General features: G+C 49.1%; 1 protein-coding gene across 9 annotated transcripts in view; it reads left to right on the forward strand.

The window, feature by feature from the left end:
- UVRAG (UV radiation resistance associated) overlaps positions 1–22625 on the forward strand; it is a 300947-nt gene that overhangs the window by 139406 nt on the left and 138916 nt on the right. For 8 of the 9 annotated variants that reach the window (XM_068266640.1, XM_068266642.1, XM_068266636.1 and 5 more), the window contains 2 exons: positions 1770–1895; positions 3730–3877. In XM_068266640.1, coding sequence (XP_068122741.1) covers positions 1770–1895; positions 3730–3877 — 274 coding nt within the window. Of the gene's footprint in view, positions 1–1769; positions 1896–3729; positions 3878–17320; positions 18913–22625 lie in introns of those variants that run through there. The other variant, XM_068266644.1, reaches the window with a different exon arrangement.

A 22625-nucleotide genomic window follows, 5' to 3' on the forward strand; every position in this document is an offset into this window, starting at 1 on the left:
TAGGTGAGTCTAAAGAAATCAGAAAGGGCCACATGGACACCAGCTTTGCATTGGACCAGAGGCTCCGGTCATCTCATTAGAAAGGGGGAGTGGCCACGTGGGACGCATCCATCCATCTGGCTCTAATGGGCTATTCAACAGAGGCGGAGCTATGGGTGGGCAAGAGGGACATATGTCCTGGATGCAGCACTGTGAGGGCGCTCAGCACCACCATTGCACCCCCACATGCATGAGAGGCGGCTTTCTGGCTGCCTGAAGTGCCCCTGCTTCTCTCCCTCCCTCTGCAGAAGCGTTAGCAGCAGCAGAATAAGGCTACCTAAAGGGGGGCCCATCTGGCTAACTGAATGGGGTAAAGGGGCACATATATCTAAATAACTTTAGACTCCACCCATGACTACATTCTGACGTGTGGCCATGTCCATTTTGTCCAGATGGGGGCGCAAAAGCTGTACACCTCTACAGTATTCAAGCAGACCTAAACTTAGAATTTCCTCTCTGCTCCAAAAGATGAGCAACAGCATAATAATATTTAAAGAAATGTGTTTTGTTACCGCTTACAGAACTCCTGCAGAAAGCGCTAACATCCTGTGCTTACAAATTAGCTGCTCTGCCGAGGAAGGCAGCTGACACAGCTGAGAGATTGAATTACAATTGTGATTAGTCACAGATGTAGGGGAATTAGACAGAGACTAAACAGTCTAAACACATGCAGGGTGCATTTCTCTATGTATTCCTTGTATCCTGTGCTTTCAGGGCAGGTGGGCGGGCTTGGGTGAGGCTCTGCAGTGAGGCAGTAAAGCTCGGTAGCAAACACAGAGGCTAATGATCATGTGAGAAAGGAACCCATAGTGTGAGACCTATGGAAGCTGCCATATTTATTTCCTTTTAAACAATACTGGTTGCCTGGCAGTGCTGCTGGTCTGTCTGGTTAGTAGGGTCTAAATTGCACACCTGAAACAAGCATGCAGCTAATCCTGTCAGATTTGTCATAGACATCTGATCTGCATGCTTATTCAGGAGCCAGTGTTGCCAACTCATCCCTTTAATTACTGACACATCTAAGTTATACAGGTTCTGGGGCTACTTACACATAATCAGTGCCTTACCTGCATCTACCTAGCCACGAAACCTGTATAATTCATATGTGTCAGTAAATAAAGGGATGAGTTGGCAACACTGACAGGAGCTATGGCTTAACATATTAAAGGCAGAGAATCAGCAGGACAGCCAGGCAATGTGCATTATTTAAAAGGAAATAAACATGTCAGCCTCCATATCCCTCTTATCTCGAGTTCACTTTAAGGGCTGGTGCACACCGAGCGGCTTTTTCAGTGTTTCTGCAGTTGCTTGCGGCTGCGGATTCGCTTGGTCAATGTATCTCAATGGGGTGGTGCACACCAGAGCGGGAGGCGTTTTGCAGAAACGAATCCTCCCGGGGTGAGGCATTTTTTGGATTGCGAAGGCGTTTCTGCCTCAATTTTAAGTATAGGAAAAACGCAAACCGCTCTGAAAAACGCCTGTTCAGAGCGGTTTTGCCGGCGGTTTTGTTACAGAAGCTGTTCAGTAACAGCTTTACTGTAACAATACATGAAATCTACTACACCAAAACCCCTACACAAAACCGCAAAACGCTAGCTGAAACGCTGCAGAAAAATAAGAAAAAGTGTTTCAAAATCTACTAGCATTTTGTGGATTTTGGTGTGCACCAGGCCTAACAGCTGATGTGTGTCCTTTATTGTCTTATGACCGATGACTTTCTCCTCATGCAGCCCCAGACTGACGGTTGTGGTGGTGAAGAAGCGTATAAATGCCAGATTCTTCTCTTCTGTGGGCGGCCGGCTCCAGAATCCTCCTCCCGGGACAATCATTGATTCCGAAGTCACCCGACCGGAATGGTAATACAAGCATCGAAAGAGAACCTTTCAGATTATTGTATGGGCTTGAGTTGTGATGCTGACGTCTTGCATCTAAAGCCCAGACCTAGGTAGGGGGGTCAGGGCAGCCATCAGGAGGGTAAAAGAGGGACAGCAGTATGGGGCCCAGGAAGGGTCTAGGGCACAAACAGTGGCAGTGCCACTCGAGCCTCTACCGTGGCATAACAGGAGTTGTGTGGTCATCTCCCTCTTCCCTGCTGTGTGATTGGTGAACATGCATCAATGCAGTGGGGAGGGCATTATGGGCGACAGGCAAGTTGCTTTGTCTATACCCCACATACTGAGGCTCTGCCCCCACACAATATACCTATCAGATGGTTATTTGGCGTGAGGGGGGCCCTGTAGGTTTGCCAAGTATGGGGCCCAGAAAATTCTGATGGCGGCCCTGAGGGGGGTAGCAATAGCCATAGCAGCTGCTATGGGGCCCTGGAGCATAGTGGGGCCCAAGTGATAATGCTGTATTGACTATTCATTCTCCTGTGCTTCTCCACCCTCTGACTTTATCGCAGCACCCGCAGACTGTTCGCAGTGTACATTGCCATAGTCAACTCATATCCCATAGGGTAGGGGCAGCCGGGCAGGTGGAACTTCTCAAGACTGCTTAGATCTGATGGCCCCATCTATATTCTGCTATGGAGCTCCGTAGTCTCTAGCCACACTTCCGGACCTCAGCACAGTACTAAGGACTCTTTCACACCAGAGTCCCTTTTCTGCGTTTAAAACCCAAAGTCGAAACTTTGCGTTAACCAAGGTAAAAGGAAGGTCCATAGACTTTCATTTTACCTTTAACACCCGACACTGCGTTTCGGTTCGATGCACCCGGGAGCTTTTTATCGTCAGGAGCCGGCGGTCTCCCATCGGGCGAATGAATAGCTACCGCCACTGATTGTGTCGCACCGCAGCATCCCGACGACACGCCGCAGGCTATTCAACGCGTGCAGGAGAACGGTTCTGGCACGCATTGCTAGATGTGAAAGAGGCCTAAATAAACAATCTGACAGGCTGGCTAGCAGACTGCGTACATACTTGCCAAGTACTGTATACTTTGCCCATGATGCAACCTATGATGAGACAAATGTTTGACTGATGTTTTGCAAAGATAACAACAAGCAGTGCCAGTGAGGGCTGCACAGAGCTGGGAAAACACTGGTGCTTGAGGGGGGGGGGTGCTTTAGGCCCTTTTCCCACTTATGCATTTTATACGTTTTCAGCAACGCTGGTGTCTGCGCTCTGCAGGGACATCAGATGTGTATAGGCTGCACTTTCTGATGTTTCCAACCATACATTGCGTTTCTGCCAGGTAACACATGGCATGGTTGTATGCAACTGTGTGCAAACAGCACTGCACTGGAGAGAAACGCAAGTGCTGTGTGCAGTGGCGTAACAATGGGGATGCAGAGGTTGTGACTGCTCCAGGGCCCCTGGACCAGAGAGGCTCACTAGGGGTCCCTCTTCATCAATCTTATTAGCTTTGTATTGGTGCTATGCTAGTAATGAATACCTCCATATATGCACTAAATAGTGTGAATCCGTAACATACTGTTTCCTCTGATTACACCTCTGACACTGTAGCTGTCCTTGGTAGGATTTGAGGCTCCACATCAATAGAGTATTTGGGGCCCCATGTAAAACTCTCACTGGGGCCCCAAGCTCCTTAGTTACGTCACTGGCTGTGCGTTGCTACGGACATCTGCATTGCAAGTGGTGCACAAGGGCCTTAAACTTTAGTTGAATTTAGAATACTGAATAAATCAGGTTTTCAGAAGTCCTCTGAATGGTTGTCTTCTTTCCTCAGGTATGATTTCTTCATCATCAGCCAGTCTGTGAGGCAGGGCACTGTGTCCCCAACACATTACAATGTCATCTATGATAATGGAGGCCTGAAGCCAGATTACATGCAGAGGCTGACTTACAAGCTCTGCCACATGTACTACAACTGGCCGGTATGTATCTCACTACAGCATTACTTGGGACTGAAGTCATACCAGACAGACATGGATCCAGACTGTTTATATCTGCCAGGATACAGTCAGGGCCGGATTTAGGCCAAGGCCACCTAGGCCATGGCCCAGAGAACCAAAGGAGCAAGGACACCAAAGCAGCAGGCTAAACTGGTGTAGTATTTGCAAGCTTGCAAATACTGCAATGCAGGGAGATCAGGCGAGTGCCTGACTGCGGTACTCTGCTGCTAGCCGCCTGTGCAGCAGCCACCTTGCTCTCTGTGCACGTTTGCATTGTGGCCGGCGGCTATGGACTTGGGCAGCATTGGAGACAGGGGGGAAGAGGAAGCTTCTGCACTGGAGACGAGTGGGGAAATAAGTGACACAGATGGCTGCTGTGGTGTGAAGGTGAGCTGGCTACCTATACTGAAAGAGGGGTGGGAAAATGAGGGATTGAGGGAGTCATCAGGCTACCTGTACTAGAAGGAAGGGGGAGGGGTCATCTGGCTACCTATACTAGAGGGAAGGGGGGAGGGGTCATCTGGCTGCGTACGTTAAAAAGGGGCGCTGGGAAAAAAGGGCGCGGGGTTTTAAATGATAAACATGGATAACGTTTAAAAATATAATGTACTATATTTCGTTTAAAAATAATGTTTTATAAAGTTATAAATCATTAAATAATGTGCATGAAATCGGCAATTGTGAAAACGTTAATCTTCTGTTTAAAAAGTGAAATGTATAATAACGTTTAAAAAAAAATGAGTAAGTAACCCTCCCTGTACCTACCCCTAACCCCTAGACCCCCGTGTTGGTGCCTAAACCTAAGACCCCCCTGGTGGTGCCTAAACCTAAGACCCCCCTGGTGGTGCCTAAACCTAAGACCCCCCTGATGGTGCCTAAACCTAAGACCCCCCTGATGGTGCCTAAACCTAAGACCCCCCTGTGATAAGCATTAATAACGTTTCAAAAAAATATTGTGCGGTTTTTCGTTTAAAAATAATGTAAAAAAAAAAAATTGTACCTTTTTTTTCGTTTAAAAAGAATGTTTTAAAAAATATTGCACTGTTTTTCGTTTAAAAATAATATTAAAAAATTTATAAATCATTAAATAATGGGTAATCATGAGAAGCAGTTATAAAACATTAAAAGTCTCCGGGCGCCGCTTTTAAAACGTTATTTTTCTCCGGCGCCCTTTTTTCCTGTTGGGCGCCCATTAAACGATATTTATTATGGAAGTGAATGGCGGCGCCCGATTTGTCCACTTGCCTCCTGCGCCCTTTTTTACTGTTACCCATCTGGCTACCTATACTGAAGGGGAGCGGCTGGTGACAGTGGCCTTGTGCGGTTAAGAGTACAAATCCGGCCCTGGATACAGTCTATGGGCTTGATGCACTCACCAGCGCTGAGCTAGTTTGCATGTCTAAAGACTTTGTGCGTGCAAACAAGGGCGCTAGGTAGTTTGTGCGCATAAAGTTATTACCGTTTGTACGGTGCGCCGTTAACACCGCACTGTTTGCGCGGTAATTTGCATGCGGCGCGCTGATAATGTCGCATAGGGTGCCCCTAAAACAGGGTTGCACCATTGGGCGCACACGTGCAACGTTTTAAAGGCACCATATGCTATGATCCGGCGCACCGCATGCAAATTGCCGCACACCGTGCAACGTTTTCTGCGCATGAACGGTAATAACTTCATGCGCGCATATTAGCACACGCGCGGCCCCATAACGCGGGAAAACCCGCATTTAGTGAATCAAGCCCTATGTCACTCTGTTCAGCCACTTCTGTGATTCACACACCCCTGCTAGATTGCATAGTCCCAACATTTCTAATACACCTAACATTTGTATAGCACTTTTCTCCTGTTGGACTCAAAGCGATCAAGAGCTGCAGCCACAAAGGGTGCGCTCTATAGGCCACTCTGCAGTGTTAGGAAGTCTTGTTATGCGCTTTGAGTCCTATGGGAGAAAAGCGCTTTACAAATGTTATTGTATTGTATTGTATTGTATTGTCCAAGGACTCCTTGCTGAATAGGTACTGACCCTAGCCAGGATTCGAACCCTTGTCTCCCATGTCAAAGGCAGCGCCCTCAACCAGTACACTATCCAGCCACTCATTGCCATAGCAGAACTTCTGGGTTCCCATCGGACAGTGAAGTCATACAGTTCATAACACTAAAAGACCACTAGGCAGATTTGACCCGTCAAAGGGGAGTGTCCTCCTGACACTGTCGGCAATAGCAGAACTTCCACTTTTGTCGTACAGTTTAATGTATGTTTTCACCGAGCCAGTGCTGCCCATGGCCATCTGAGGTCATTTGTAAGAAAAAAATGTATTGGGTTTTTTTTTTCCATTTAAAAACCATACAAACAATGCCCGTCAATCTCCTCTTGTCAAATGGTCCCACCCACTCCCTCTAGTATAGTATAAGTATACAGGGATCATTTTTGTACAATAATATAACATTGCAGGTGTAGTGTTGAACTTGGTTACATATTGGTTTTGAATAGAGATAACCATCGGGTCCATATCTTATAACATTTCTTCAAAGGCTATGTTCACATTATAAATCGCCAGCACAATTGCAAGTACTGAACGATTTATTTTGATTTTTTTATTCGCATTTCCCAGCGCTTTCAAATGCTTTTGCGGAGGGATTCTTTTTTTCACTTCCTAACATCAGTCAGGAAGTGAACTCTTCCACCCGAAAATGAATAGATGCAAGGGGCTCGATTCACAAAGCGGTGCTAACCCAGTTAGAGAGTTTAGGCGTGATAACCATTGCAACACGCTGGTGAAAAGCCAGTTTAGGCGTGATAAGTTTAGGTGTGATAAGTTTAGGTGTGATAAGTTTAGATAAGTGTAGATAGCGTGCAAAGTCCCGCACGCAAAGCAGCGCCATTAAACTCTATGCAAAGTGCACCAGACTTTGCTAGCGCAAAACTTTTGATCAGCTGTGCACTGCGGTACTAACCCAGTTGGTGCTTAAACTTATCATGCCTAAACTTATCACGCCTAAACTTATCATGCCTAAACTTATCACACCTAAACTTATCATGCCTAAACTTATCACGCCTAAACTTATCATGCCTAAACTTATCACACCTAAACTTATCATGCCTAAACTTATCACACCTAAACTTATCATGCCTAAACTGAGTTTAGGCGTGATAAAGGGCTTTTCACCAGCGTGCTAACTGTTAGCAACGCTTTGTGAATCAGGCCCCATGTATTTATTCATAGAAGCGCTCTGGAAATCTCTATAAAAAGCACTTTTTCAAGCGCTTAGTGATTTCCCTATACCCTCCATTGAGCCAAGGCGCTCAGAAAATCATACAGGCAGCGTTTTTGGAAGTGGATCGTAATCCAACCGCTCATATGTGAACTCTCTCATAGGGAATCATTGCACAAGCGCTTTCAGGGCGATTTCTAAAATCGCCAGCGCTTAAAAAAATACACAAATGTTCATAGTGTGAACAAGCCCTAAGGCCCCGTTTACGCTAAGGCCCTGTTCATACTGTCAGCGTTTGCAGAACGCATAGAAAAGCAAAGAAAACGCAAGTTGAAAAACGCATGCGTTTATATGCGTTTATCTTGCGTTTTCTATTGCGTTTTTGCATGTTGAAAGGAAGTGCGTCACATGGGAAACAATGGGAAACGCACACTAAAAATGCAATAGTACGCGTTTTTAATACGCGTCCATAGACTTTCATTGTGTCAGTTTCTGTGCGTGACGCACAGAGCTGCGTGCAGCAATGCGGATGAGAAACGTATGCGTCTCATACGCATACATGTGAACGAGGCCATTACAAAACATTAGTAGCCGTTTCTATGCGCAAAGTCTGCCCGTACACGTTCTGGAAAAACGGCTAGGAACGCACATAGGGCTTGATTCACAAAGCGGTGCTAACAGTTAGCACGCTGGTGAAAAGCCCTTTATCATGCCTAAACTCAGTTTAGGCATGATAAGTTTAGGTGTGATAAGTTTAGGTGTGATAAGTTTAGGCATGATAAGTTTAGGTGTGATAAGTTTAGGCATGCTAAGTTTAAGCGCCAACTGCGTTAGCACCGCAGTGCACAGCTGATCAAAAGTTTTACGCTAGCAAAGACTGGTGCACTTTGTATAAAGTTTAATGGCGCTGCTTTGCGTGCGGGACTTTGCAAGCGATCTAAACTTATCTAAACTTAGCATGCCTAAACTTATCACACCTAAACTTATCACACCTAAACTTATCACGCCTAAACTGGCTTTTCACCAGCATGGTGCAATGGTTATCATGCCTAAAGTCTTTTAGGCATGCTAACTGGGTTAGCACCGCTTTGTGAATCGAGCCCCTAGTCTGAACAGGGCCTTAATCAGTTCCTCTCAGTTATAACTGAAAGGACAACTGATTTTCAAAGTGATGTCCATGTTTTCCTATGGTACCTTTCACACTTAAAGAGGAACTCCAGTGAAAATAATGAAGTAAAAAAAGTGCTTCATTTTTACAATAATTATGTATAAATGATTTAGTCAGTGTTTGCTCATTGTAAAATCTTTCCTCTCCCCGATTTACATTCTGACATTGATTACATGGTGACATTTTTACTGTGGGCAGGTTAGGTAGCTGCTCCTAGCTGCTTTGGCTGTTAGAGACAGCTGTAAACAGCTAATTCCTGTCTGTGAACATTGTTACATTGTGGCAGTTTGCCCAGAGTACCGCGGTACTCAGAGCTTTTTGTAGGAGGGGTTTCAGCACAAAATCAGTCATACAGCGCCCCCTGATGGTCTGTTTGAGAAAAGCATCATATTTCTCATGTAAAAGGGGGTATCAGCTACTGATTAGGATAAAGTTCAATTGTAGGTTGGAGTTTCTCTTTAAAGGGAAACTGAAGCGAGTAAAATTATATAAAATAAACACATGACATGGCTGCAAATGAATATTACATACTAACCTCACCAGCATTTTTCTCTCAGAAGCTCAGCATTTTCTTCTTACAGTGATCCCTTCCAGTTCTGGCAATATTTTGTCAGAACTGAAATATACCAGTTGCTGTCAGGTATATATCAGCAGCTGTCAGTTACAAGTGGGTGATATTACAGTTTAAAGAAAACCTGTACTGAAAAAAGTAAAAAAGTTCCCCTGGGGGTACTCACCTCAGTAGGGGGAAGCCTCTGGACCCTATCAAGGCTTCCCCAGTCCTCCTGTGTCCCACGGCGGTCTCGCTGCAGCCCCCGGAACTCACAGGCGACAAACCCGATAGCCTGTTCAATATTTACCTTTCCAGGCTCCAGCGGGGGCGCTGTGGCGGCTCTTCTGACAGAGATAGGCGAAAAAAGCCGATCTCCATCGGGTCCGCTCTACTACACAGGTGCAGGCACAGGAGACTTGCACCTGCGCAGTAGAGCGGGGCCGACGGATATCGGCTATTTCCGCCTATCTCCGTGGGAAGAGTGGATACTGCGCCTGCACTGGAGCCCGAGAGGTAAATATTTACATCCCCGCCGCTCCGGGAGGATTTTCGCCGCCGCCGTGGGACCGAGGAGGACGGGGGAAGCCTCAATAGGATCCGGAGGCTTCCCCCACCCGGCGTGAATACCCCCCAGGGGAGTTTTTTTTCATTACAGATTTTCTTTAACAGTGTGCTAACCAGGAAGCTGTTATGGGGTAATGGCCATTTTTTAAATAGAGGACAGACACCAGTCTGTGGCCTGCCCATACAGGAGCAGCTTTCCAGTGAGGAAGGATTGAAGCATGCCAGCCAGGTACATCTGTAGGTAACTTTTCTTCCAAGATAGCCTCTCTATTCGGACATGACCCGGATAAGCCCCATAGGTTCCCCTTCCCCTGTAAACACCAGGCTGTGACAATTATCTGGAATACCAAGGCCACAGCTTTTATTAACATTATTTGCTGGTTACATTCCAATCCTAAAAAAGTGTTAGTATACAATAATCAATTTTCTCTACAAACAATCAATATTTCACGTAACCAGATTTCCTTTTCCTCTTCTTTCGGCAACCACAATCATTTCGTTGCAGAGTCCCCTGCCAAGGCCGCCATCACCAAAGTAGCCGCAAGCCATGTTCCATCTCAGCTCTGCGGGTAACTTTATTCCGTCCTTGTTGTGATTATGCCTCCAAGTCGGCCTTACAAAGGACCCGCCATGCTGTGACAGAATAGATACCTCGCCTGCCCCTTTCCCCCTACCCCTGCTGTTTCTGACGGGTGGGAGGGTGGGTGCTGCTCTCTGGTTCCTTGGACTGAAAGGAAGTCCCTTTGTCTGCCCTGACCATATCAAAGGCTAGCAGATTCCTGCCCGCCTTTGTTTGACACCTTTGACCTAAGTTGACCTATCGGGATGTCTGGGTTCACCTTTCGCCCATCCAGGTCATGTGCTCTGGTCGCTTAGCCCTGCCCAGCTCTGGAGCTCTCTTGACCCGGATAAGCCCCATAGGTTCCCCTTCCCCTGTAAACACCAGGCTGTGACAATTATCTGGAATACCAAGGCCACAGCTTTTATTAACATTATTTGCTGGTTACATTCCAATCCTAAAAAAGTGTTAGTATACAATAATCAATTTTCTCTACAAACAATCAATATTTCACGTAACCAGATTTCCTTTTCCTCTTCTTTCGGCAACCACAATCATTTCGTTGCAGAGTCCCCTGCCAAGGCCGCCATCACCAAAGTAGCCGCAAGCCATGTTCCATCTCAGCTCTGCGGGTAACTTTATTCCGTCCTTGTTGTGATTATGCCTCCAAGTCGGCCTTACAAAGGACCCGCCACCGCATTCTGGGAGTTGCGCCTCAACCCCGAATGCCCCGCCACACGCTGAGGGCGGCCTCCGCAGCCTCCCTCAGCCCAAACAGGAACGCCTCGTTCCCGACATCGTTAAGATGGACGCCATCTTGCCTGAAGAAAGAAGAGTCCTTTTCCAGTAGTTTGTGTCGAACTGACAATCCCCCTCTTTTGCATACAAATTTGGCAATGGCTTTGTTTACCTTCCAACGGGTTCGGTTGATTTTTGCGTATGGGACCAGGGGGCGCCACCGCATTCTGGGTATCATTTCTGACCAGACCACCACCACCCCGGGGCAGAGCTCCCAAACTCTAACCATGAAGTATTTTAGATCCGTCATTAGGTCGTAAGTTGAAAGCCAGCCCAGGTCATTCCCTCCTATATGCAGCATTAGCACGTCAGGCGGACCCCAAAGCCGTGTCAGCCGGCCGAATTTCGATTTTAGTCTTTCTAGCGCAAGGCCCGGGTACCCAAACCAGTGCACCTCTGCGTCTTCTGTACTCATGCTCAAATTCCTTCCCCCGTTGCGCTGAGTTGCCCGTCGTTCCGCCCATACCACGTAGGAGTGCCCCACTATCCATACTTTGCATCTGGGCTTGGGTGTATCTGTGAAGGCAACAATTGGGTACATTTAGGAAATTTTTTTTTTTTTATATATATCTTGTATGTCGGCCTCCCTCCCCTTAGGGCCCCCCCCCCCCCCTTGCTCTAGTATTGTTCTACCAAGTGAGGGCGGATGTATAGCTTGAACCTCCCTGATTTCCATCTGCCCAATTTGCAAAGCCTCTGATCACTCAGGCCCCTTGCCGCCCCCTCTGTGGCGGCCCCAATGCGGAACGAATGGGATCCGTATTCCTCTGATCTGCAACCGACATAAGTCAAGCAGCGCTTGAGCACTGCAACAAATTGATAGCGGGAAAGGGCTGACCCATCCTTGTGCTGTAGCAGTGGTCCTCCCCCTGTTGGGTGTTCCCCCATAAATTGCGTAAAGAGCCCGAGAGGGCAGGTGGGGCATCCAGGCCTTACCCTCAATGTCAATGTCGCCCCTTTTCCCCTCTGATCTGTCTTGGATTTTGGTATGTGGATGAACAGGGCCTCTTTTCCCATGGAAACGTCCGTGACCTGTAACCCCCCCCCCCCCCCCGGTCCTTTGTACGCTGGCTAACCAATTCCCCCAGGCGTAGGGCCCCGTGGAAGGCTATTGAGAAGGCTAGGCTGAACAACTTCTTCTCGTGTTCATCCCGACACACATTACCCATGCCGACCATGTTATCCCTGAGTAGCGGGAGAGTAATGGGATGTCTCTTGTCCGTAGCTTTTGGGCCCCTGCGAAAACCTTTTATTGCCTGTCGCAAAAGAAAGTCTTTTGTTATATCACCACCCCCTTTGAGCTTGAACATGAAGGCTAGCGCCGCCATGCTCCTGTCTACCGTTGCCGGCGAACAGCCTCTCTGGAACATTTCACCTAAAAATGCGAGGAGGTGCTCCCTATCTGTTCCCCAACCTGCGTGAGCTGGTCCTGACCTGGCCTGGAAATCCGCCCACTGCACCCATACCCGGGAATATGCCCTCCAAGTGCTCTCTGCTAGTGATTGCCTGACCCAGCCCGCCATTATGGCGAAATGATGTCCCAGAGGTGTTGTGGTACCTGTACCGGTAGGGCATGCGATTGCGGAGCCAGTTCCCGGAAACGTTCCAGCTGAAAACGAGATAAAGCATCTGTTATACCGTTAGATATTCCCGGTAGGTGAACGGCTCTGAATTTAATGTTGTGCCTTAGGCATTGCAATACAAAGTGCCTGACTAGGTTGACCACCGGCCCTGAGCTGGATGTCAGCTTATTCACCACCGATACCACCGCCATATTGTCGGTATTGAAAACTACGTCTTTATTTGCCAGCGCTGGGCCCCATACTTCGGCAGCGACTACCAGCGGAAAGAATTCTAGTAGGGCCAAGTTCCTTATCAGCGGGGACCTGCGCCAAGCCGGTGGCCACCGGCCATGGCTCCATTGTCCCTGAAAGTATGCCCCAAACCCGATACTACCGGATGCGTCAGTGAACAGCTCCAACTGCTCGCTGCCCATCTGCTTCTCCAACCACAGCGTTCTCCCATTGTAATCCTCTAGGAAGTGTTCCCACACCCTTAGGTCCTCCTTCCCCTCCGCCTTTATCCTAACATGGTGCTGTGGGTTCGTGACCCCCGCTGTCATGAAGGCCAGTCTCCTGCAGAAAATCCTGCCCATCGGCATAACGTTACATGCAAAGTTCAGCTTCCCCAACAACGACTGCAGTGCCCTTAGCGTTAATTTCTTAGCTGTTATTGCCATTTTTACCTCTCCTCTTAAGTCTGCCAACTTGTCCTGTGGGAGTCTGTATTCCATTGCCCCTGAGTCGATCTCGATTCCCAGGAACCTGATCACCTCAGTGGGGCCCTCAGTCTTTTCCGGCGCTAGGGGCACCCCGAACTCCTGAAAGGAATCCTGTAATGTTGCCAACATTAATGCGCAGTCCTCTGACTTAGCTGGGCCCACGCACAAGAAATCATCCAGATAGTGCACCAAGCCCCTTAGGCTGGATCTTTTACGCACTACCCACTCCAAGAAAGAGCTAAACGCCTCAAAATAAGCGCAAGATATAGCACACCCCATAGGGAGGCAGCAGTCTATGTAGTACCCCCCGCCCCATTGGCATCCCAACAAGTGAAGACTATCTTGGTGAACCGGCAGTAACCGGAAGGCCGATTCGATATCTACCTTTGCCATGAGTGCCCCTCTCCCCATGTCCTTGACTAAGGCTGTAGCCTGGTCGAATCTCGTGTATGTCACTGCCGACAGTTCCGCGCTTATCCCATCATTTACCGACTCCCCCTTTGGGTGGAAGAGGTGGTGGATCATGCGGAATTTGCCCGGTTCCCTCTTTGGCACGACCCCTAGGGGCGAAATGTGAAGGTTGGGGATGGGGGGGGTTTGAAAGGTCCAACCATTCTTCCCAATTCTACCTCTTTGTCTATTTTTTGCTGCACGATGTGCGGGAACTGGAGGGCTGATTTTAGGTTTTTGCAGTGCGTCGTTGGTGAAGTGGTCCGTGAAGGTATCCGAAAGCCGTTAGTGAAACCGTGTATTAGCAGGTCTGCATCCTCCCTATTGGGGTATTTATCTAGCCATGGCTGCATCTCTGCGATGCTCACCGGTGACCTCCCCTTTGCCAGCCTGCTCGTGAGATTTTTGCCCTGTTCGGAGTCTTTTGTAGCACTTCTCCCAAGTATGGTTAAGGCCGCCGCAGGCGGAGCATTCGTGCTTGTAGCGGTAGCTAGTGCCCCATTTGCATGCGTCATTGTTGTAAAGCCAGCACGCCCCGCTCTTACGCAATGCCGACGACCCTGCTTGGGGACCGCCGGCTGCCCCTGAAAAGGGGGGTTGGTTAGCTCGCAGCACACTGTATCCGCATCCCCCCTGTGATCCAGTCGACCCCGACGAGGTCGATTTAGGATCTGTGAAAAGACGTGTCCATAGGGGAAGGTCTTTTTGGTCCCACCCCAATGAGGGCCAGACCGCCATACGCTGGCGATATTGCTCATCATACTTTAGCCACGCTGTCCCCCCATAAGCGCGATATGCATCTATTATGCTGTCTAAGTAGCAGAAGAGGGAGGAGCATAGTTCCGGTGTCTTCTCCCCGATTATGCTTCCCATAGTGACAAATGCCTGCAACCAATTCATAAAGGTTCTAGGTATTAGTCTGACCCTCCTTCTAAACTCGTCCTTGCTCCTACGATGTTCCTTGCCTCTTTCCCATTTCTCAAGTGGGAAACGGTCCAGGGAAAGGAGTGAGAAAATGTCAAAATATTCCCGTTTCCACACTTTTTTCTTTAGTTTCTTTTTTAAGTGAGTACCTAGGGGGCCTTCGTATACCACATAGGTGTTTCTCTTTGCTGCGTCTGCCACCTTCCCTCTACGCGGCCGTTTCTTGTCGCTTGCGCGCGAGGTCCTGTCTGCGCTGGTGCTGCTGGCGCTTGAGCAACTGCGGCTCCTGTCCGAGAGCTTCTGCTTCCGCGCGCGTTTTTTACCGCTTGTGCATGAGGCCGCGTCGGTGCTTGTGCTAGCGGGGCTTGAGCCCCTGCGGCTCTCGAGATTCCTGTCCGATACCCCGCTAGTAGCTTCCCCCTGCGACCTGCTCTGCATCCCCGCTATCATTTCCCTCATGTTTTGTAGCAGACTCATCTGAGCTGACCATAAGGGGTTGGGTAGTGTATTGTTAGATGGAAAGGCCGTTTGGGGATTGTTTGGTAAATACCCCTGTTGCCCCCCTTCCCCCCTGATGCAATAATCATCTACTAAACATTCTTCGTCAGTCTCGTCTCCTGTGGTGATCTCCTCACCTGAGTCTGCCGCCATAGGCGCCACTGATCCCGTTCCTGGTGACCCTCTACCCCGAGCATCTTGCTCCAGGGGGTGTCCGATGCCTTGCTCCATAGTCTGATGCGTCTGCGGTAGTAGGAGTGCCGCCACTCCCTCCAGACATCCGAGAGCCAGCGTACTCCCCTGTGTGTTGCCCCCGCTCTGCGCCGGAGCCTCCGCCGCGTCATGCTGACCTCGCTGCTTTCGAGCACTGCTCCCCTGGGAGCCTGCCATCTGCGACCTGCTTGCAGTTCTGTTACTGGAGCGTGTCTCCTTGTGAGCACGGCCCCGGTCGGAGCCTGCCTTAGATGCCTTGTCTCTTCTGCCACTCCGGGAATGTTCGGCCCCTCCCTTTTGGGTTTCTTTCCCCCGGCTTTTCTTCGGCTGTTGGTCCTTGTCCCCCCCGCCTCTCCCCTGAGCGTGGTGCTTTTTGGGCCGGCTGTGTGCCGGGCTATTCCCGGGGACAGGGGCCTGGGGATGAGTGGGCCAGGGGGGGGGGAGGACAGGAGTGGGGACCAGAGGGGGCTGTGGGCATCCAGCTGTTGCTTGGCGTAGCTGTGGGGGTGGAAGCAGGGTGCCGGATGCGGGTGGGGGCGGGATTTGCCCAGGGGGGGCGCGGGCATACCCTGGAATGACCCCCTGGGGGCCTCCCGTGTGATCCCTGGCGGGGGAATGCATTATGGGGGAGAGGAGAGTGGGTGGGAGCAGGGTGCCGGCTGCGGGTGGGGGCGGTAGAAGCGCTGGGGGGGTGAGGGCATATCCTGGAGGGGCCTCCTGGGGGCCTCCCGGGTGGTCCCTGGCGTGGGAATGCGGTGCGGGGGGGAGGGGAGTGAGATCCGGAGAGTCCCCAGTAGGGGGCGCGCTGGTGGAGGGTGGATGCGGCTGGAGATACGCGTCCCCCGGGTACTGTGCGCGTGCGCTGTTGGGGCCTAGATCCGGTGGAGCGGTCGCGTCCGCCGGGATGTGCAGTGGCGTCACTTCCGGGTCGACCCCGTGGACTTCCGGGTCGACGCCATTTTGCCGGCGCCCGCTCTGGATGCGCCCTTCTTCTTGCCCTTGCCCGCTCCGGTGTTTGTTGGCGGGGGAAAGCCGGCGGGCGGCGCCGGGGGGCTCCGGGGAACCTGCACAACGCCCCGACTTGTCCCGGGGCTTGGAGGAAGCGCCGGAAGCGGCCTTTTTCTGAGGCTTGGATTTACTTTTTTGGCCTCTCGTGGTAGGGCCAGGGGGGTTGGACCTGGAGGAGGATTTGCCTCGGGCCTGCCCAGGGATGGAACAGGCAGGCTCCGGGCTGCAGCGGGAGGGGGGTTCAGGGGGGGGCTGGCTGTGTGGGCCCTCGTGGATGCCTGGGCTGAGCGTTTCCCTGGACCCTGGACCCCCCCGCCTGGCTGGGGAACCTGACGGGCTGAATCTGGAGGGAGCCTTGCGCCTCCTGGACTGAGGTAAGCCGGGGGCACGGCCGTCCTGCACATCCAAGTACCCCATCTGTCCCTCAATCCACCCCATTCCTCCTGCTGCGGCCTGCCTCTTAATTCTGTCCAAAAGTTCTGCCAATGCTGCTGCCTCCATGTCTGGCCCCTTCCAGGCACCCCCAAACTATAGCAAAAAGTCCTTACTGTGTCCTTAGTGGGGGGATGCGTGCGTGTCTGCCTGACCGAGAACCCTGCAGTTGCTGCTGTGCTGCTCTCTGGTTCCTTGGACTGAAAGGAAGTCCCTTTGTCTGCCCTGACCATATCAAAGGCTAGCAGATTCCTGCCCGCCTTTGTTTGACACCTTTGACCTAAGTTGACCTATCGGGATGTCTGGGGTCACCTTTCGCCCATCCAGGTCATGTGCTCTGGTCGCTTAGCCCTGCCCAGCTCTGGAGCTCTCTGTCTGCTCTGCTCCAAAGCATTGTGTTCTGTGTGGGATGTTTACAGTCATCTTCTGTCGTTGCTAAACTACTTGCTTGCTGTAGAGTTGAGAAAGATGAGGTCAGGTCGCAGGTTATGTTGCCTGGCTAGAGCTATCTGAATCACAGGACAGGCTAGATGGAATCTTTGCCAATCCAGCAAAACTTCAGCACCTTGCTTGGGCTCAGAAAAGCCCTTAGTGAAATAGTGATAGTGTGCTATATTTTCGTTTTTGCAATCCAGCCATGCAGTGATCACTTCTGGGTACTCTGCCCTCTGACACAGACAATGAATGTATAAAGACTACAAAGCTTTTTTCGTTAATCATTTTTAAAACTAAATTGCTAACCCCCCAGTTTTCTGTCTATTTCCAGGGAGTGATCCGAGTGCCAGCACCATGCCAGTATGCCCATAAACTGGCCTTCCTGGTTGGACAGAGCATCCACAAGGAGCCGCACCGATCCCTGGCTGGCCTCCTCTACTACCTGTAGCTGTCAGAAGACACAGGCTCCTATCAGCAGAGGGCGCTGTTTGCTTTCTTTCTACCACTCACATATAGGCTGATAGTAGGATGCCTGTCTTGCTCTGCTGACAGGCACAACATGTAGTATTCTCTTCTGTATTGTTTTAGGGCATTCGGTTTATTGTGCACTTTATTTTGCTCTTTGAGGGTAAATCAGGCTCCAGCTGTAGTTTAGATGGATTCCTGAACCTTCTTTTTTAGTTATCAATTTATCTCCAGTAATTTTGCAGCTGGACAGCATGGAGGCGTAGTGGTTAGCACTCTAGCCTTGCAGCGATGGGTCCCCGGTTCCAATCCCAGCCAGGGAACAATCTCCATGGAGTTTGTATGTTCTCCATGTGTCTGTGTGGGTTTCCCCCAGGCACTCTAATTTTCCTCCCACCCCCCAAAAAAACAAAAACGTAGAGATAAGTGAAATGGCTTCCCCTTAAATTAGCTCTAGACTACAATGAACATGCAGGCCAGGAAATAAAGTGTGACACCCAATGAGGGACAGTTAGTGACATGACTATGTACTCTATTAAGCACTGAGTAAGATGGCGCTAAATAATAATATTTTGCTGTTTTACACAGTTTTTAAGCAGTTCTCATTACTTCCTGCCCCTTCAGCAAAGCACACAATACAATTTCCCTACCACAGTCTATGGCAGTGATGACTAACCTTGGCACTCCAGCTGTGGTGGAGTCCCATGAGGCATTGCAATCCTCTGACAGCTCTAAGCATAGCTCGGGGAGACAGAGGCATGATGGGATTTGTAGTTTTGTCACAGCTGGAGTGCCAAGGTTAGCCATCACTGGACCAGTTTGGGGAGAAACCAGTTACCCTCCCAGTGTGTTATTGGTATGTGGGATGAAACCAGAATGCCTGGAGGAAACCCACTCAAACACAAGGAGAACAGACAATCCCCATGCATTATGGTGTCCAGGAATTACACTCTGACCAATTTTACATTAATTTTCTTGGTTTCAGCACCAGAAATACTTCCTACAGTGCTGCCCATAATTATTCAGACCCCTGGCAAATTTTGACTTAAAGTTACTTTTATTTAACCAGCACTCTATACATAACAATTGATACGACGCACCAAAACCTGCCAAGGACAGCCGCAGTGTCAGAGGTGCAAGAAGGGGATGGGAAACAGTTTGTTAATGATTACCACTATTTAAAGTATCTATAGAAGTGATTGTTACCAGCACAGGACCAATAGAGAGCCAATATTGCAATTGAGGGAGGGACCCTCTGGCCCAAGGGCCCCGATGCGGATGAGACCACTGCAACCCCTATTGCTTCGCCACTGGTTGCCACCTGTGATAAAGAATGCAACTCAGGGTGAGGAAAGATTTCACAATGTGCTAACATGAATTTTACTGAGTTTAGTTCACTTGTCCTTAATTTGTTTTTAATGACTGATTTTAACATTAATACAGAGTTTGTGGTAAATATCCTGTGTGGGGTATAGGACTGTTTTTTTTAGCTAGGCCTATTTTTAGCATTGACTTTCACACAACCAGAAAGCGGAAAATTGAATACTCACCTAACAGTAATTTTCCTTTCCCGATGCATACATGGCAGCACAACGGGTATTGGCCCCACCCCCAATACCCCACAGGACAAATATCTATAAAAGTGTAACTGACCCTCCCACTCCTGTCTTGTAACTAGTACCTCACCCAACTTACTGGGTGGGTCCCTTGTGCTGCCATGTATGCATCGGGAAAGGAAAATTACCGTTAGGGGAGTATTCAATTTTCCGCTTTCCCTATGCCTCCATGGCAGCACAACGGGATTTAACTAGAACAATAAAAGAGACGGGAGGGCAACTGGAGCAGGAAAATAAATTCAATTCTTCAATTATTTAAATCATATTACAGAAGATGAAACGCAAGAAGATAACACTGCTCTTCCAAATTGTAAACTGGTTAAACTAGAAGTGTCCACTTGATAATGTTTGATAAACGTATTTATAGTGCTCCAATTAGCAGCCTGACATATTTTGGCCGCAGACACATTCGCATGTGCCGCCCATGAGGTTGCCACACCCCGTGTGGAGTGTGCGTTGATATTCCTCGGGGGTTCTTGCTGTTTTGCCTTATACGCATTCTGAATAGTCCTGGTTAACCACGAGGCTATTGTCCTTGTGGAGGCTGCTTCTCCCTTACGATAGCCTGCCGGTACTATGAACAGCAGAGCCGGCCTTTGGGGGGGGCAAGTGGGGCGATCGCCCCAGGCCCCGCTCCTGAAGAAGGCCCCGCACCCTCTGAGACTGGAGAGCCTAGATATAGGGAAAGTTTCCGAGGCTCTGTTCTGCCGCACATTGATTTTATATCTGTACTCTAGCAGGCACAGATGACCACGGGCAGCGCAGCGGTGAAGGGAGACTCTAGCCAATAAGAGCAGCATAAGCTTCCCTCAGCCAATCGTAGTGCTGCTGAAATCAGCCACTGGGAGACCTCCTCTTGCAGTGGCTGACCTCAGCAGCACTACGATTGGCTGACAGCGTTTGAAAACAGTGCCGGGAATGTCAGAGCATTGCAGGAGTGGGCTCACTATGGCTGCGTGTCTCAGAAGAAGCTGCAGGGCTGGGGGTTCTGTCACATGCAGCTGCAGGGAGGCAGAGAGGAGAGAGGCTTCCACGTGTTATCAGCCCGCTCTCTGCACACCGCTATTAGACACTAGACAGTGACTTGGAACGAGCGGCTCCAGCTGATCTGGCTGATGGCTACTGAATGCCGGGAGCAGATTCCTTCACAGGTCAGGTCAGAGGATCAAGTTCATCAGAGTGCATCGCAGTGTGCAGGGACCAGCCTTTGAAGTGGACACTGCAGGAGTGACAAGTTGCTGGAGAGTGGTGAGGTAAACCTTGTGTAAACAGCTCTGCTAAACTATTATTTGCTCCAGATTGTTTTTTCTACCTGATGTTATCAAAGCACAATTTAAATTCCCTCACATGCTAACTAACTACATTTACACTTGATCCATGTGAAGTCTGTACCAGGTTGTTCACATCTGTGGTAACGGTTTCTTTATCTCACCTCTGTGGCGTTACATTTCTGCACCATACATCTGTGGCATACGAATTCTGCATCTCACATCTGTGGCATAACGATTCTGCATCTCACATCTGTGGCATAACGATTCTGCATCTCACATCTGTGGCATAACGATTCTGCATCTCACATCTGTGGCATAACGATTCTGCATCTCACATCTGTGGCATAACGATTCTGCATCTCACATCTGTGGCATAAGAATTCTGCATCTCACATCCGTGGCATAACAATTCTGCATCTCACATCCATGGCATAACAATTCTGCATCTCACATCCATGGCATAACGATTCTGCATCTCACATCCGTGGCATAACGATTCTGCATCTCACATCTGTGGCATAATGATTCTGCATCTCACATCTGTGGCATAATGATTCTGCATCTTACATCTGTGGCATAACGATTCTGCATCTCACATCCGTAGCATAATGATTCTACATCTCACATCTGTGGCATAACGATTCTGCATCTCACATCCGTGGCATAACTATTCTGCATCTCACATCCGTGGCATAAAGATTCTGCATCTCACATCTGTGGCATAATGATTCTGCATCTCACATCAGTAGCATACCGATTCTGCATCCTCACATCTGTGGCATAACAATTCTGCATCTCACATCCGTGGCATAAAGATTCTGCATCTCACATCCATGGCATAACGATTCTGCATCTCACATCCGTGGCATAACGATTCTGCATCTCACATCTGTGGCATAATGATTCTGCATCTCACATCTGTGGCATAATGATTCTGCATCTTACATCTGTGGCATAACGATTCTGCATCTCACATCCGTAGCATAATGATTCTACATCTCACATCTGTGGCATAACGATTCTGCATCTCACATCCGTGGCATAACTATTCTGCATCTCACATCCGTGGCATAAAGATTCTGCATCTCACATCTGTGGCATAATGATTCTGCATCTCACATCAGTAGCATACCGATTCTGCATCCTCACATCTGTGGCATAACAATTCTGCATCTCACATCCGTAGCATAACCATTCTGCATCTCACATCCGTAGCATAACGATTCTGCATCTCACATCTGTGGCATAACGATTCTGCATCTCACATCCGTAGCATAATGATTCTACATCTCACATCTGTGGCATAACGATTCTGCATCTCACATCTGTGGCATAACTATTCTGCATCTCACATCCGTGGCATAAAGATTCTGCATCTCACATCTGTGGCATAATGATTCTGCATCTCACATCAGTAGCATACCGATTCTGCATCCTCACATCTGTGGCATAACAATTCTGCATCTCACATCCGTAGCATAACCATTCTGCATCTCACATCCGTAGCATAACGATTCTGCATCTCACATCTGTGGCATAACGATTCTGCATCTCACATCCGTAGCATAACAATTCTGCATCTCACATCTGTGGCATAACAATTCTGCATCTCACGTTGAGGAGTAACGTTTCTACATGCTACATCGGTGGTGTAACGTTTCTGTTTTTTACATCTGTGGAGTATTTGGTGCAATCTTTGGAAATGTTGCCTTATTATATGTGGTTTTTTTTGGGGGGGGGGGAGGAGGGGGGGTGGTAAATGTCTTATTGCCCTATCTAACCTATACTGGGGGCACCTACCTATCCAATTTATACTGGGGGCTCCTACCTATCTAACCTATAGTGTGTGTGTGTGTGTGTTTACAGCATGTAGACGTGTAGCCACAGCATATGTCTCTAGGCCCCGCATATGACACTTGCCCCAGGCCCCGCATACTCTAAGGCCGCCTCTGATGAACAGTCTATCAGTTTTCCTGATGTCTTTAGTTGCTTCGATATAATCTTTAAGAGATCTCGCAACGTCCAATGAATGTAGAATCTCAGAATCCTGTTGGACAAATACCGGCAGGGACCAGTCCTGATTAATATGTAAATAGGTAGGGACTTTTGGAAGGAAACCGTGAACTGGCCGTATCTGTACTCTATCCTGGAAGAAAGTTAGATAGGGTTCCTTATGACTTAAGGCTGACAACTCAGACACTCGTCTCGCCGAGGTTATGGCCACCAGGAACGCGACTTTTAGCGTTTTTAGCCATAGTGAACATTCTTGAATGGGCTCGAACGG

Source organism: Hyperolius riggenbachi, chromosome 2, assembly GCF_040937935.1.
Source record: "Hyperolius riggenbachi isolate aHypRig1 chromosome 2, aHypRig1.pri, whole genome shotgun sequence".
Lineage (NCBI taxonomy): Eukaryota > Metazoa > Chordata > Amphibia > Anura > Hyperoliidae > Hyperolius > Hyperolius riggenbachi.